The sequence below is a fragment of the Raphanus sativus genome, chromosome 8 (assembly GCF_000801105.2).
Source record: "Raphanus sativus cultivar WK10039 chromosome 8, ASM80110v3, whole genome shotgun sequence".
Classification (NCBI taxonomy): Eukaryota; Viridiplantae; Streptophyta; class Magnoliopsida; order Brassicales; family Brassicaceae; genus Raphanus; species Raphanus sativus.
In genome coordinates, this window is record NC_079518.1 from 22,775,289 (window position 1) to 22,792,599 (window position 17,311).

The window sequence follows — 17,311 nt, forward strand, 5'->3', positions numbered from 1 at the left end:
ATAATAATTTAAACCTCAAAGTATATTGAATTAAGTAATGTCTAAAATGCTTATAGTTTTGAACCACAAAGACCGAATGGAGAACAAATTTAGTTTTAGTAATACATAAAACATTATGAATCGTATTTGAATAATACATATTTATATTAATAACACATAAAACATCTGAAGAACAATTTAGTTTTAATAATACATCAAACATTTGATTAGACATTAATAATATTTATACATAAAACATAAGAATCGTATTAATGCATTGTGTGGGGGCATTAATACGATTCATATGTTTAAAATAAAAAATATGTTAAAATCTTAATCTTATTTTTTAAAATACTCATCAATACTGATAAAATCTGAAGAGAGAGAGAAGAGAGAGAGAGAGAGAGAGAGAGAGAGAGAGAGAGAGAGAGAGAGAGAGAGAGAGAGAGAGAGAGAGAGAGAGAGAGAGAGAGAGAGAGAGACGAGCGAGCCATAGAGAGAGAGAGAGAGGAGAGAGAGAGAGAGAGAGAGAGAGAGAGCCATAGAGAGATAAACAAAATGAGTTCGAGAGTAAGATGCAAAGAAAGAAATATAGAACAAGTTTGATTACACAAAAATTTACATACATAATAATTTGATTATATATTAATAATATTTATACATAAAACCTATGCAAAGAGTGTGATTACACAAATATTTACGTACATATAATTTGATTAGATATTAATAATATTTATCTTACTCGAATTAGATATTATACACAAAATCAGTTCTTCTTACATGGTTCAAAGAATACAGCCAAGTTCTGTGGAATCCTTACATGTTTGAAGTCAATGACCTACGAGGAAGGTATGTTATTATACAAAAATCATGCATATGAAAATCAAATTGTATAATAATAATTATATCTTTATATGCAAGTTCTTGCAAATGAATCAGAGTAAGATAAATCACACCGGTGATATGTATAAACTATTGAGACTATGGAAAAAGAGGTTTATGGACAAGCTTTTCAAACCTCAACAGTTAAGGATTTGTATAGACATCGAGCCATTCTCACTCCCACAAATGATGAAGTGGATAAAATAAATGATTACATGCTTTCGCAGTTGCCAGGTAACATGTTTTGTGTTTACTCTTATGTTCCAGTAAATTTTTACATGTCACTCAAGTAAAGGATTTATATATGTTTATATCTCAGTGACGTCTATACCGTAAAATCAGCACCACCGAGAAGATTAAACACAAAAAAAACACACAAAACCCAAATTCCAAACTATATTTATATACTTTCTAATATTTTCGAAAAATTGCTGATCTAACCATCTCATCCCGCGCAAGGCGCGGGTTACTACCTAGTAAAAGAGGTATTTTGGAATACCTCTATTTATGTCACAAACATATGTATGCATGTGATCAGTTATCTTCGCGATTCAGTGCATGCTATTCGAACTCTGGTGGCCTATCACTGACTCATGACATTGCTCACCACTGAACTGTAAGAATAGCTGCAGACATGGCGGCTTATTAAATAATACGAATTATATAATGCAAATGGTACTGATCGTTTTAAATTGTAAATTTAGGCAAAAGTTTTTTTTTCTTTGAGAGTTAAATTTGAGCAAATGTTGCAAGAACTATGGAACTTTTAGACAATTAAATTCATCTCTCTTTTATATATAACGATCTTAAGATTGATAAAAATAAGAGTGAGGAAACATCTCATGCTAAACCCAGTCGCCAAGCCGGCCACGACCTGTTTGTTCGGGGTCGTAGCAGCTCTTGTTTGAATTACTTTGGTCGTACAATTCAAGTTGTCTAGTAACCCAAACCGGTACATCTGAATCGAGCCAGAGAGCTTCACTTGTGTCTTTGTGCGTGAAGTCAGGCTGTCTCGGGTTAGTCTTACTTTTCCTTTTGTCCCACCACTCGTTTGGATTCGCAAAGAAGACTTGCCACAAGTAAATCTTATCATCGTTGGATTCTTCTATACCGTCTGGTTTACTCTGGTCCAACAATTCAAGTTGTCTAGTAACCCAAACCGGTGTTTCTGAGTTAAGCCAGAGAGCTTCACCTGTATCTTTATGTTTGAAGTCAGGCAGCTTTGGGCTCTTCTTATTTCTCCTCTTGTCCCACCACTCGTCTGGGTTCGCAAACAAGGCTTTCCACAAGTGAATCTCATCATGCTCAGGCTCTTCGGTATCATCTCCTCTTCTCTGGTCTAACAACTCAAGGTGACTAGTAACCCAAACCGGTGTATCTGAGCTAAGCCAGAGAGCTTCATCCGTATCTTTATGCTTAAAATCCGGCAGCCTTGGGTTCTTCTTACTTCTCCTCCTGTCCCACCAATCGTCTGGATTGGCAAAGAAGGCTTCCCACAAGTCAATATCACCATTCTTGGACTCTTCCGTACTACCATCTTCTCTCACCACTTCAAGAGACACTAAAACACACAGAAAGTTATCATCTTTCCTTGTAAAATGAAGGAAACTCTTGAAAGTTAACATTCAAATAATGTATATTCAGACTATAACAAGATCCTTTTAATCAATGTGGATTCAATAAGATGATGCGTAGGAGAGATAAAGACCTGTTTCTGATTTTGGCTTTTGGGGTATCTCAGAATCTAACACGTGACTTGGTGGAGCCATCACGTGATTCACCTCTGACACTTTAACCTGCAATAACTTAGCGTCAATACTAAGACACACGGAACATGAACTTTCCTTATAACATATATAATCTAAACTAGGCCTAATCTAAACATAGCTTTGGCTACACAACTAATATAACAGGAGAAGCTGGTGTATATAGTTTGGTCAAGAAAGAAACAGACACAAACCTGGTAATGCAAACCAAAGCCGCTGTTTTCATTGCCGGAGCTCTTGTCGTAAGAAACAAGGCGGCCAGAGACAAATACGAAATCATTTGGCTTCAAATGCGCAACGCACTTCCGTGCCATCACGTCCCAAATACTAAGAGGTATCCTGTCAAATTTAATTAAACACTCTCTCTATCAAACCTCAATTGGATTCAAGCACTAAAACCATCGAATAGAACAAACACTATGTAATCGATCAAGATCCAAAGAACCGCACATTAGTTGATTAAGCAGAATCGAACAAACCTGACCTAAAGCTCCGGTTCGGATCGCGCGGGTCTTTCACTCTAAGCAAAGTAGAAACACCGAACCTATCAGGCTCGGTGTCTATGACACGAATAGGTTGATCGACGAAACCCATGAGGCTCACGGAGTTGGAAAGGTTGAATTTGTAGCCTGTGGAGAGTGGTTTCCTGAACATGCGCGCGTGGTGGTAAAGCGCGCTTTCGTCGTCGGTGACATTGGAGAAGAAACGAGGTTTGGGAATAGCGGAAGAAGCAAGGGATTTGGCGTAGGGAAGGTGTTGATTTGAAGGAATACGGGAAGCAGTGATTCTGATCAAGCTTCCGAGTTTGAAGAACTTGTTCATCTACTGGGGGGAGAATACGACGAAGACGACACGGCGGTGCGGTTTGATCGTCGGAGGTCAATTGATTTTGGGTTTTGACTATGATAAATATTGTTGGGGGTGGGCCGGGTGGCTCATCTACTCTATTAAAATAGAGTTCTGAATTTATCTACCATTAAAGTTATCATTTAACTTTTGGACTGTTTCAAGTTTGTTAGTGTGTTACATAATTTATGGACCAAATCTACTTACTTAAAATTAATCATATCTGCAGGCTAAAAATAAAATCTAAACCACATAACTTAAATTAAACCAACAATCTACATTAATAAAGAAGAACCAAACGAATTATTTCAGTGCTGTTCTATTAAAATTAAAAGTAGACCGATCGTATACATCTATTTTATTAAAACAGAAATATTACAACTTCTTCTAGGTAGATTTTAAAGTTGGACCTTATATAATTAATGCTATATTAATCTACTTATTATTAGACATGCCTTTTTATAAATAATTAATATCAACTATTACCATAATTTTTTACTTCTTACCTTATTATTATATCCACTCCGCATGTTTTCTTATATTGCATATATTTTACTATAAGCTAGATACATCCACTAGCATATTATACTATAAGATAGATTATTAATAATACATCTACTAACATATAATACTATACGACATATTACTAATAATACAATATATTATCTGTATTCATTAATTTGCATCTATCAATATTAGCAATACTATGAAGACGACTAACTCTATACTTTGAAGCTATAAACCATGATATACTAATTTATAACAAAAATAATATTACTGTTACAAATTAGTTTTTATAAAAATTATTTATAGTAGCAATTTGTTATATAAGATAAATTTAATCAAGACCCAAATCTTTTTTTTCCTGTTTAGGAAAAAAAAGAAACCTACAAATATATACCATTAAGTAAGCCAAAAATCTTCCGAATAAATAGTAAATCTCATCAATCCGAAAAAATGAATTAAAAATATAACAAAAGATATTATGTTTGAAATTTAGCTTACTGGATCGGGTATAAATCTGTTCATTTCAGGTATGAGTTCTTCGAGTTCTCAACATTTGGATCTAAGTAGGTATTTGATTTTTTTTTGTTCGGGTCGATTTTTTTTGGTTCAGGATCATTCTAACTTTTTTATATTATAAATCTTAAATAATATACAACATGTATATAAAATATATAAATCAAAAGATAAACCCGCGCAGGTGCGCGGATAATGATCTAGTGTACAATTATATTACCAATTCAATATCTCTCCCTTCGACCTCTTTAAATATTAGATTAAACATTGTTCTAAGTTGATTTATACTTCTTTCTTATTAACATCATATTATCAAACACCGAACATGTATATGTTTGGTTATTCTTTGCTTCTATAATAGATTAGATATGATCTCTTTTACCAACTCATTTCTTGTAAAATATTATTTGCCTCTAAGTTGATTGATTATGTGTTGGACTTAGAGATATCTGCCATAGTGTACACAATATGTCATTATATAAACTTCATTCATAAAAAAATTAAAGTGCAAAATTGTAATATTGATTTTTAAAACATGATTTCACGAATATAATTTACAAATACATGTATTATTTCTTTATATAATATTTGTAGCTATTTATTTCGTTAATATAATCTTTATCTACAAGATAATTAGAAAAAAATTATTCATAAAAGATTTGATCAAATCTATATTAACTTGAATTGCACACCAAGTATATCGATAACAACTTAATAATATTTATTTATTACGAGATTCTCTTATATTTGAAAGTTCATATTTTATTTCCAAACAAGATTTTCATCCTTATTTTCAACTTCTCTATTACTCAACATACCATCTATTAGGAGTGGGTGTTCGAATATCCGTTCGGGTTCGGATCAGATATTTTGGATTTTCTGGTATTTCGGTATAGAGGTACATAATCTGTTCGGGTATTTATGTACTTCGGGCCAGGTTCATGTATTTTTAATTTAGATTCAGTTATTTCGGGTCGGGTTTGGATATTTAAATTTTAAAAGAATTTTTAGTTATCTTTTTCGTTTTTATATTTAAAAACTTAGCTTTCAATTAACTGATTTTTTACTTTTAAGAGATTGAATGATTAATAGATTAGTAGGTAACATTTCAAAATAATATATATTTATAAGAAAATAAATCAACAATCATATTTTTATATCAAATATTAAATTATAAATGAAACATCAAACACTATACGAAAAAATACTATGTACAACATTGAAAATTTGTGCACACAAAAAAAAATACCATGCAAACAATATTATGTAATAACATCATAATTCAATATATTATTAAAATATATTATTTAACCATTAATAATTATAAAAAATAATACAAATATATTATGTACCACTAATAATTTATTAAGAATAGACGGAACAATATCCGCGCTGCCCAGCGCGGGTTAGAATCTAGTTATAGTTTTAACAGGCGCATATAGGGTAATCAATCTATCTTATTAAAACAGAAACATTTTGTTTGGACCTAACTACTGTTTTGTAAAATTTTAAATTAAATACACTTTTTTATATATTCACATGCATTCATTAATAATCCCTCCCTTATATTTTGATTGGTTTAGGAAATAAATGGTCAAAATGGTAATTAAAAGATTTGAAATATATTCATGTGCGTAAGATTAGTAACTCCATCTTTTTATTATTAAATTGCTGCATAGCTGCATACGACTACTACAATTCTAAAAGTTTTCTCGGATTGTACACAATGTATATAATGTACAAATATTTGTGTAGATTCTATTTAACTGTATTTTACATAATGTCTAATTTTATCAAAATTGAATTTAATACAGAACCTTAAAAATACATATAAATTTTGAGAAGGTATATTTGTTAATATAATATAAAATATAAGAAAGTGCTCTGATATAAGTTTTCAATTATATAGTAGTTAATTATAAATATACATCATATTTTTTTGTCAACCTAAATGTTCATTCTATAAAAACCCAAAAGTTTAACAAATGTTTGATTACTTATTTTATCTTAGTTTAGAGATATTAATAAAATTTGAAAATTATGTGTATATGCACGGGTCTGAATAATAATATTAACTAGACATATATAATAATATTATATAGATTAATTAGACACATGCGTAAGGTATAAAAATCAACGAACCAACTAATATCTAATATTTTTTAATAGAATCGATTTAACATTTAAAATTTATTTGAATAGATGCCATAATAATATTTTGTTAAAAAAATCATTTTGAACATCGGTTCATATCACAAGTTCATCTCGATTATCATCATGGTTATTAAATTTTTCATCTCAAACTGATCAAACACAATTTTCAATTTAGAGGTTCCTATTCAATCCGCACTTACAAAATAATAAAAACCCGCCCGACCGGACGGGTCATGATCTAGTAAATGTTATTTCGCCACAAAAACTACCGGATAACATCAGATGTCTCAAAAACTTTAATATATTGCGAAATTTTCATCAAAGATATTTTTGTCATTTAGCTTTTGTCACGAAATATATAAATACATTTTAATATATTTAATATAAGATTGCATCTCAATAAAATCTTTTGGTACTTTTATTTTAAATTTGAATGAATAACTCATTTTTTGTTAAATTGTTAAATTGATAGATCCAAAGAAAAATGAAGCAAGATTAAAGAAATAAAGGAAAGATAGTCCTGCTTGATAAAATTTAAGCAAACACTGTATCACCTGATTATAGGCCGTAAAAGTCTGAATTTTGATGCCAAAGAGAGGAGATTATATTCCTGGTCAGCTTATATATGTACTCCATACCGTATGTGATGCATAGTGAACCTTGTGGTTGTGCTTGCAATCATTTCTTTCATGGTCAGCTTATATATGAATCGTAGCTTGTAGAGCTAGTTTGAGCAGGCATACACCCGCACTTGGAGTACTCGTAAAGATCATTCCATTGTGAATTTGTGATAGTCTAGTCAAAATCCACTCTCGTTGTCCAAGAATAAAACCCACAAGATCAATCCATAGAGTAAGAGTAGAAGCAAGCAAAGAACAAGTGATCATGTGTTTCATCAGGCTCTCCACATATATAGCACGGCTCAATGATTCCCGAAGCGCGAGTATATATATATATATATCCGTTGATAGCCTATCTCTGAAGGCTAGCCATGTGATGAAGGAGAGTCTCAGAATCGCTTGTGGAAACCATACCAATGAGCTCCAAAAGATTGTCTGTTGTTGTTCGCGATTCTGATTCGAAGTCTTATTACTTGGGAATGTGAGCTTAAAATTGTTCTCTCCATGTCGCCATATCCAACAGTCATCATCCACAACATACCTGTGGTGGAACAAAATGAATGCAATCTATCATAACCCGTATGCGATATGCTACAGTATGGAAAACTACATCCTCTGGTCAATGGAACATACATTGATGTAGATCTTTATTGTGCTTCAGTTGATCTCGAATATGACTTTTTGATGCTTCAGCAATATAAACCACTTTTGAAATGATTGACCTAATGTGTGAACTTGGTATAAATAAGATCTTGAATGAGATAAAAAACCATGAGGTCGAAAACAATTATGAGATTGTGAATATTGTGTTTTACATGATTGATGGAGATAAAATTAGCTACTTTCTGAAAACCTTTTTTGAAACTGTAGTTTACTTTGTTTTTTTTTTTCACCAAATGCATTTGTTTCTCATGAACATCTCACCATTAAAAGAGAATTTTGTGACATATGTTACACTTGTAGTGAATTTCGTTGATGAGAAATCTGCTATTTCCTATGGGTAGTTGTGCGCTCTTTTGCACAATTTGTTTTTATCATAACAGGAGAAGGACTAAAGGTTCTCAAAGTTTATATTCATATCATTAGCGAGCATATCGAATTCAAACTAAAAATTTTAAACAAGTTCTTAGTGGGAGGAAACTCACTGGTACATGTACACACTCTCTTATTTTTCATTTTAACTAATTAAGTTTTTGTTTAATTTCTTTGTGTTTAAGAGAAAAAATACATGTGATCGATTGATCCACACCCACGATCGGCCAGTCGGACATACGTGATGAATGCCTGTGAGAAACCAATCGATCGATCTGTACACTTGCCGTTCAATTCTCATACAGGTACATGACCCGCCAAATATGAAAATTCTTTTCTTTTCTTCTTTTACATCTTCTTCTTGATTTATTTTCACATTTGTGACAGTGTGAAGTAAATTTGCGGAAGGGTATTTTTCGTTTACTAATGTGCTTACTCATTTTGTTTATATTTTTTCTTTCTTGAGTATGTTGTTTTATTGAGTCAAAATTACTCGGGGCTTTTTGGAACTAATAGCCTAACTATATTTTTTGGGAAAATTGGAAAACGCCAATGTGGATTGATCTGCTAATACCATCCATTCTTGCTTGTAATTTTCGAAGGATCCAAAACTGAATTCATACATAATCTGTTTTATTTTCTTGTCTTGGGGTTTGATATACACTGAATTGGATTCTTAGTTTGGTATTAAAAGACTATTTTGTGTAAGTAATGTTTCCCTTTCTCTTTCAAAAAGAAACATAAATAAAAGAGAATAAATGTTATAAGTTATAAAAGGTGAAATGTACTTTAAGATTACTCCCATTAGTGCTCACATCTCATGGAATTATATCCAATGAATTCTTCCACTGAAAAAAATAAAATGATACCCAACAAATTTTGGGAGAAATAAACTGAGTAAAGTGAAAAAGAGAGGAAATAAACTAGAAGTAAGATTATATGTGTGATCAGAAACCTAAATGGGTAACAATTCATGTGTCTTATACCTTAACTCGCGTTCACACCGAGAACCGATGGGAGCTCTACAAAGCCTTGTCGAAGAGATTACAATGGATGATACCTTGGTAACGCCGACCACATTGACCAGACACGATATAACAACACAAGAGAGGCGTGAAACGAGGAGACAAAGTAGCAACGGTGACCGGAGAGTTCTAAACACAGGTTATAGATGGCCCATTCGAGAAACAAACCGACGACCAAACATGACACTGTCATGGGATGGCAACCACAGAATAACTGGACCACCACAGGCATGTCTCCATAATGAGCTCTGAGGTACTACTGGCGACTCGCCACACAGAGCAATGACAGAACTCAGACGACACCGGACCACTTCACTCCAAACCCAGAGAAGACCAGCAAGCTCACCAGATCTGAAAGGAGTAACCTTTTAACCACGTTCACACGCTCTCACCGTAGACAGGGAGGACTAGATCGAGAAAGCTGAAAATCACATCTAATCGCCGCCTCCAAACCCTAAATGCCGACTCCGTTCACTCACAGCCCACCCACCTCACTGAAACTCCAGATCGAAGCCAACTACCGCAGACGATCAGAAGCTCATCCCACAGCTCCGAGCAAGACGACAGAGAAGAGAAAGATAAGAGAAAACGAAGCAAATAACAAATATGAAAGGGGAGAGGAGGGCGGCCCCGACTACCACGCGCGCCACTGCGGGCTGACGGAGCGCAGATCTAGAGAGAGGTTGTGTGACTTTGGTGTGAATTTAATTCTAGAGTGGTTCACTATGCACTTGCACTATATTTTTAATGGCAAAATTTAATTGTATTAGTCCAGTATAAATTATAAAACAGATGCACATATTTACTCGAATTTGACATTCAGTTTAAATTAAGAGAGAATTAGAAAATGGAACACTTTCAATTTTTGATGGTCACAATAGGATTTTTCATACTTTTGGCAATTTTGGACTTTTTAACCCTTCTTTATTGGAAAATAATAAATAAAATATTAAAAATGTTAAAAAATATGAAAATTATTGGATACATAAATGTGACAATATATATGTTTAAATTTGTTTTTAAAAAAAATTAGAATCCTATTTTATTTCATTTTCTACCTAAAATTAGAATATTTATTCTGGTTGTCTAGCTACTTTATAAACCGGATTCTAAGTTTTATACATATCTATATCTAAGCGGGAAATCGACCAAAAAAACACTGAACTTTGCAGGAATTACCAAAATAAACCTGGACATATGGGCTGGTCAAACAAAACACAAACTTTTCATTGACTTTAGAATTAATTAACAATTTTTCGTTGACTTGCCAATTTAGCACGCCGTCAACAAATTTAACATAAAAAATGACATCGTTAAATGTTGATGTTAGGTGAAACGACGTCGTTTTGAAATAAGATGAAACGACGTCGTTTTGAAATAAGATGAAACGACGTCGTTTTACATGATTTCAAAATAAAATCAAGTCGACCGTTGGGTTTGAACCCAGGTTATTTGGACCAAATGACAAGGTACTTTACCACTAGGCTAGTTGCTCAATCAATGAAACTATTAACACATTTAATTATATTTGGTACTGATTGAATATAAAAAAAATTATCTAAAAACTTAAAAAAATCTTTAAAATTTCTAAAAACTGAAAAATTAATTCCAAAAAAGAAATATTTCATTTTTCGGATTATAAAAAAATTGAAAAAAAAATCGAAAAAAATTCCAAAAAGTTAAAATATTTCAAATCGGAAAACATATAATCAGAAACTATAAAAAAATAATTTTTATTATTATTATTATTATTTATTTTTTATAGTTTCTTATTATATGTTTTCAGATTTGAAAATTTTTATCACTTTTTTGAATTTGTTTTCGAATTATTTTATTTTTTCAAATTTTCTTTTAATAATTTGAAAAATGAAAACTTTCTTTTTGGCATTTTTATAAAAAAAAAAAAAAAATATTTTTATAGATTCTGATTATTTTCAGATTCAAATTTCTTTATAATTTTTTTTTTGTTATTTTAGCTTTTTTTTTATTTTTTTCAATTTTTTTAATCTTAAATGAAAATTTTCTTTTTTTTTGGAATTTGTTTTTAAAAATGTAAAATTTGGAAGATTTTTGATTTTTAAAAGTAAAAAAAAATTTTATTTTTAATTTCAATTTCAAAATTATTTTTATAAAAAAATTCTTTATTTTTCAAAATTTTGGAATTTTAAAGATCTTTTAAATTTTTAGAGAATTTTTTATATTCAAAATTAATACTAAATAAAAGTAAACGTGTTTGTTCATACATTGAATGTGCCACTAGCATAGTGGTAAAATACCTTGCCATTTGATCCAAACAACTTGGGTTCGAACCTCGGAGTCTACCTTTTTTATTTTCAAATCAAATAAAACGAAACGACGGCGTTTCACTTAACGTCAACAGTTAACGTTGGGTTAACGCTGTTTTAACTCTCGTTTAACGGTGTGCTAATTTGGCCAGTCAATCGTAAGTTTCTTAATAATCTAAATAAGTCAACAAAAGTTCAGGCTTTTATTGGCCACACAAGTGTACAGGTTTCTGTTGGCAATTCTTGCAAAGTTCAGTGTTTTTTTGGCCGATTTCCCATATCTAAGCTATACACTGTAAACTAACATTTATTGTATACCATGGCTAAGATAGAATCTGTTATGTTATAATCAAGAAATATGTCTTCGGTGTACCTACAACTAGATAACGAGTTATAGCCGTAACTCAACGTTAGAGCTCGGCTACATTATGTGCCATAACTTGTTCTGCCTTTTATCTTATATGACGCCTCGAGGTAGAATACATGTCTCACCTACTATACGTTGTTCTGGGTTAGGTAGTGTACGTATTCTAGGCAAATCGTGAAAATATGGAAATTTCCATATTCGGTTAAAGAATTTTCCATATTTTGACTAATATCTTTCCTAAATCTACCTAAAATCTATCATGAATCTTGCATCTTCTCTTCCATGTTTTAATTTGAATTAATAAAAATTCGAGCATATGTTAAAAATTGCGGAAACGTAGGTCGAACCCATCACCAATGATAACTTTCCAAAGAATTTAACCACTAGGACACAATGACTTTTGGTATCTCTAACCCGGATTTTAAATATAAGTATTGGCTAAAATATGTCTGTGTTTCTTTTTTAAAATTGTTGGTTTGAGGGATATCAAGATTGTCCATGAAAATTTTGATTCATCGTGGTATAAAAAGCAAGTTAAGTGTTTGAAGCTTCTGAACGTTTTGAAGCATGTGTGGGCTATAAAATATAAAGCAAAACATAGATAACATTTTAAACAGATTCATATAAAATATATATTTTCATAGATCCAACATCCAGATCCACAAACTACATATCTTAACCTCAAACAAAACTAAAAACAATAAGCAGAACCAAAAACCAACATTAACTAAACACAAAGCCTTTCAAAGCTCATCTTCATCTCTCAAATACTCCCAATATCAGCCTGATGAAGCACAACATTCCCATTGGGATCCAACTTCCGATACAATCCTGCGTGCTATGTTGTTTCTTATGTTGATGCAGTAGCTTCAAATTCCTGTCAATTTCTCATCTATATCAAATTCATGTCCATGTATTTAAGTTGAGCTTCAAGAAGTGCTATTCTCTGCTCAGTTTCAGAGTCCATCTCTGAAAAAAAACAGATTCAAAGTTCATCATGTGAATATTAAACCAACATGATAATGTGAGAACAATTTGATGATTAAATTACCGTTACATAAAGATATCATTCTGTATGTTTCCACCAACCGTACAAGACAATATATCTATAAAGAATTGCAAGAGACAGAGAAAGATCGAGAGAGTTTCAAATGGAAGAAACAAAGACATGCACATACCTTAGCGTAGTCATAGGCTTGCGAGCAGAAGGGTTCCTCCATCTCAAGTACTGGGAGATCCTTGTTCACATTCTGCACCAAAAGAGATACAAATCAAGTCATAAAAATTATGTTTAAAAAACAAATCAACGCATACAGTGTGTAAGGAATCGTAGGATTCTGATGAAACTGATGATGATGTACAGAATTGAGCCGAGAGAAGACAGCGAATGCCAAAAAACGAGGATGAAGACACACAAAATAGAGAAGAAGAAACAGAGACGAATAAGAAGAGAAGAAAATAGAGAGAACATAGACTACGAACACTTACCCGTGTGAAAATAAGAAGAACTTGTAATCGCCATTGAAGAGGAAGAAGAGGATGGTGGAGAAAAAGATAGGTTAACCGATGTCTTTACTTTTTTTTTAACCGTTTATTTTTTTCCTTTTGTTTCTATTTTTTTAATATTAAATCAATTACAGAAATTATTATATAATTCATATTAATTTATTTTAAGGGTATTCTGGTATTTACAAAAATTAAAATCCTAGTTTCCAAAAAAATCTACTAGAAATCTTATTGTAACAAATCCTAGTTCAAAGTGTCTTCATTTTCTAATTTTCCCTTAAATTAAAGCACAACTTATATATAACCAATTTAGTTATGAGTAATTCTTGGGTTCACTCCCTAGGGTGAACTTATAGGTTCACCCACCAATAGGATTTCACTATTTTATATTTAGTATTTTTTAAAAAGGAAATAAAATATTGTCAAATTATATTATATTTTTAAAATTAAAAGATAAAAGCTCAAGCTTAAAATAAAAATAATAGTAGTTGCAAAAAAAACATTTTTATAAAAAACTTTTAATACCATCAGTAAAATCCTAAACCCTAAATCCTAAACCATAAATCCTTGGGTAAACTCTAAATCCTTAGAAAATTCTAAATTTTTGACTATTTTTAAAGTAATTTTAGTACCGTCAGCAGAATACTAAACCCTAAACCCTAAATACTATACTCTAAACCCTTAGGTAAATCTTAAACTCTTGGATAAATCCTAAACCCTATGATTTAAGATTTATCCAAGAGTTTAAGATTTACCCAGGAGTCTAGGATATAGTATTTAGGGTTTGGTATTTAGGGTTTAGGATTTAGTGTTTAGCCGATGGCATTAAAATTATTTTTTTTTAAGTTTTTTTTTGTTTCCAACAAGTATTATTTTTTATTTATTACCTATAGGTTCACCCTAGGGAGTGAACGCAAGAATTACTCTTTAGTTATAGTCAGTCACTTGGTAGAGTTGCAATATCTGATGAGCTTTATGTAGTCGTTTATGTTAATAGCTTATAACTACTTTTAAAGGTCTTGTGGTTTTAGTGCTTTTTAATCGACTAAAATTATATATTTATAAAGCCGAGTTACTAAAATAATTATATATTTATGGGCGAATAAAGAATCCAATTCTTTGTTATCATGATATTATTCAGATTCATTTAAACAGTTCAGAAAATTGGTTGAAATGACCTTGTTTACGACCAAGTTTATTTGTTATCAAAAATGATAAAGAGTAGCAAAGTTCCAATAGAAAATATATAACTATATAAAACCATATCAATAGAAAAGTACATTTAGTTTTTAGGCAATATGTTAGAAATGACCAAAACAATGCCTGAGAGGTTGTCAATATCAGAGATCTGCTTTAAAAGTTGTGGACTAGGTTTAACACTTGGTAACTCAGAGTTGCACGAGTCTCCGTCTGTCATCGCAGCCGAGACTTTAATGTTTAAACTGGCATTGTCCTTGGCTTCCAAAGCTTTGAGGGCCGCATCGAACTCGCCAAGTGCATTTTTATAATTTTCTAAACATTGATTATAAATATTCTTGGAACGAGGATCAGCCGTGCTTTTTGCTAGTGACTCGAATTGCTTTTGTGTGACTGAGGCGTCTTTTGTTGCATCATTGATCAAAAACTTTGCGATACCAGAAAGATCCAGTGTTTTAGTTGCAGGTGTCGATTTAAAAAAGTTGAAACAAAATGAAGGATTTTTAGCTTTTGAGCAGATGGTGCTTATATCACCTTCTGAAATTTTTATAGTGAATCTTCCATATGAAGATGTAACAAGAATCAAAAACACTACCAAAGAAACCAACGGAAACTTATTTTTCACATACAAACCCATTGTTTATGTCTATGTTTTTAATATGATCGAATACGTTTTCTTGTAATTTAAGAACATTTGCAAGATTTATATAGACTGAAATAAACTCTATCAACATTGAAGTTAAATGTCAACAGATTTTTTTGTTTGGTACACATGTTTGATTTGTTACCATAATATGGTTATTGTTACAATAGGATTAAATCTTGTACTATAACATGTTTGTTTTCCACTTAGCGCGTATCTGCTGATTTACTAATTACAAGATTTCATTATTGTAAAAAAAAAAAATCTAAAATAGCATATATCACCTTACAAAAAATTGCAAAAAATCTTCTCTTTTAGTAGTAAACTAAGTTATATTTATACTCTGAATTTTGTACATTATATATTAAATTAAAATATATAGAAAACATTTTTAAAAAAATTTGATTTTAAATTAATATTATGTACAATTCTAATGCTAGTACCGTAATGTGTCTATCAAATTGTATATAGACACACGTTTATACTATTCTAATGCTATTATTGTAATGTGTCTATCAAATTGTAATATTGACACACGTTTATACTACTAAATCTTGTTACATGCATGCCATGCATGGATTTAAGGTCACCTTTAACGGCATATTTTTCAATATACAGTATAGTTTTTTCAGAATAAATAAATTGGAAAAAAAAAAAAAAAGATTAAACGTGCGAAATTAGTTTCTTGCAGAGATACTTTATAAAAAATTTAACATCTATCTTATTAAAGTAGAAGTATCATTTAGATATGTTTGAAAACATAGATAATAATAAAATAAATAAATAAAATATTGTTTGAAAACATTGATAGCAATATATTAATTTATTTTTTATAATCAATACTATTAAAACAGAAGCAATATTTATTGACTACTTTTTGGACTATCAAAAAAGTCTAGGCTGGTCCTATTATTTCTCTTCATATATTTATATATATAATTTAATTATCTTTCATATTATTTCTATTCATATATCTAATTTAATTGAAATTAAATATACATCATGCCTAAAATTAAGGAACTAACTAACTAATCTATTATTTTTAAAATTAGTGAATTTAATTTATATAAATACGAAATTTCAATAAAAATAAATTATATTTTATTTATTAATGTAATAAATAATTATATATGTCTTTTAATTCGTATATATACAACTATATATTAATCCAAATGCAAAAAAAACAATTTCTTAAAACACTCACTAAATACATAAAAATATAATTCTTATTAAATTAGATATACATATACATAAATCTATATATATATATATATGATAAAAATATTAATAGTTCGATACTATTAATATTTAAAACAAGATGAAACATGTTACTTGATATTTTTATGATATATTTTTACGGGTTATTCAACACAAAAATATATTATCAAATATTAACTAATTCAACAAATATATTAACACAATTATATCATAAAACATTACATTAACATAAATTGATGCAAGAGAGTGTGGATCAATGGTTTAATTAGTTGTAAAACATAATTATATATAAAATAAAAATATATATTAAAGATTAAAATTACTAAATATTTACATTTCTAATGCGAATAATGAAATTAAATTTAAATTTAAAATAAGTCATAAACAAAACATAAAAAAATCTAATAACATGTGAATAATAAAATTAAACTAATTAAATAAATAAAAATTATATTTACAAACATAAATCATTAAATTATAATAAAAATATATACAAATTATTGATGCTCACATATATATCATTTTTAGTATGCATCCTCTCGAATATTGATCTATTACCCTTACAACAAAATGAAAATTTAATTTGACTAATAATAATTTAAGTCAAACCGAATTTCATATTGAACCATCTATCAGTTCAACTGGTAGCCAGATCCCGGGTTTTAGTTGTTTTTACGGGTTTATAGGATTTTTAAATATTTTTTTTTAAACTAAACCGAACTACATACGAGACCATACAATTTGTCAATTTAACTGCGGTTCGGGTCGGAT

At 30.4% G+C, this 17,311-nt stretch overlaps 2 protein-coding genes and 1 long non-coding RNA gene across 4 annotated transcripts; all 3 read right to left on the reverse strand.

Annotated features, from left to right (window-relative positions):
* Positions 1 to 1,534: 1,534 nt before the first annotated feature.
* Positions 1,535 to 5,905, reverse strand: LOC108819259 (protein OSB1, mitochondrial). 2 transcript variants are annotated; one of them, XM_056993230.1, is made up of 4 exons: positions 3,112 to 5,905; positions 2,822 to 2,966; positions 2,570 to 2,657; positions 1,535 to 2,410 (listed from the first exon to the last, which is right to left on the reverse strand). In XM_056993230.1, the coding sequence occupies exons 1-4, from the start codon at positions 3,447 to 3,449 to the stop codon at positions 1,707 to 1,709; spliced, it is 1,275 nt and encodes a 424-aa protein (XP_056849210.1). In that variant the 5' UTR covers positions 3,450 to 5,905; the 3' UTR covers positions 1,535 to 1,706. The 2 variants fall into 2 exon arrangements, with proteins under 2 accessions (XP_056849210.1, XP_018447762.2); XM_018592260.2 differs by having other exon boundaries at positions 1,535 to 2,422; positions 3,112 to 5,904.
* A 3,139-nt stretch (positions 5,906 to 9,044) lies between these two features.
* Positions 9,045 to 10,118, reverse strand: LOC130499212 (uncharacterized). Its single transcript, XR_008938091.1, has 2 exons — positions 9,286 to 10,118; positions 9,045 to 9,147 (listed from the first exon to the last, which is right to left on the reverse strand). It is a non-coding gene; the product is annotated as an uncharacterized LOC130499212 (long non-coding RNA).
* Positions 10,119 to 14,764: 4,646 nt separating this feature from the next.
* Positions 14,765 to 15,316, reverse strand: LOC108820309 (pectinesterase inhibitor 2-like). The gene has a single exon (XM_018593268.2). It carries the CDS (start codon positions 15,314 to 15,316, stop codon positions 14,765 to 14,767), a length of 552 nt encoding a protein of 183 aa, XP_018448770.2.
* Positions 15,317 to 17,311: the final 1,995 nt, after the last annotated feature.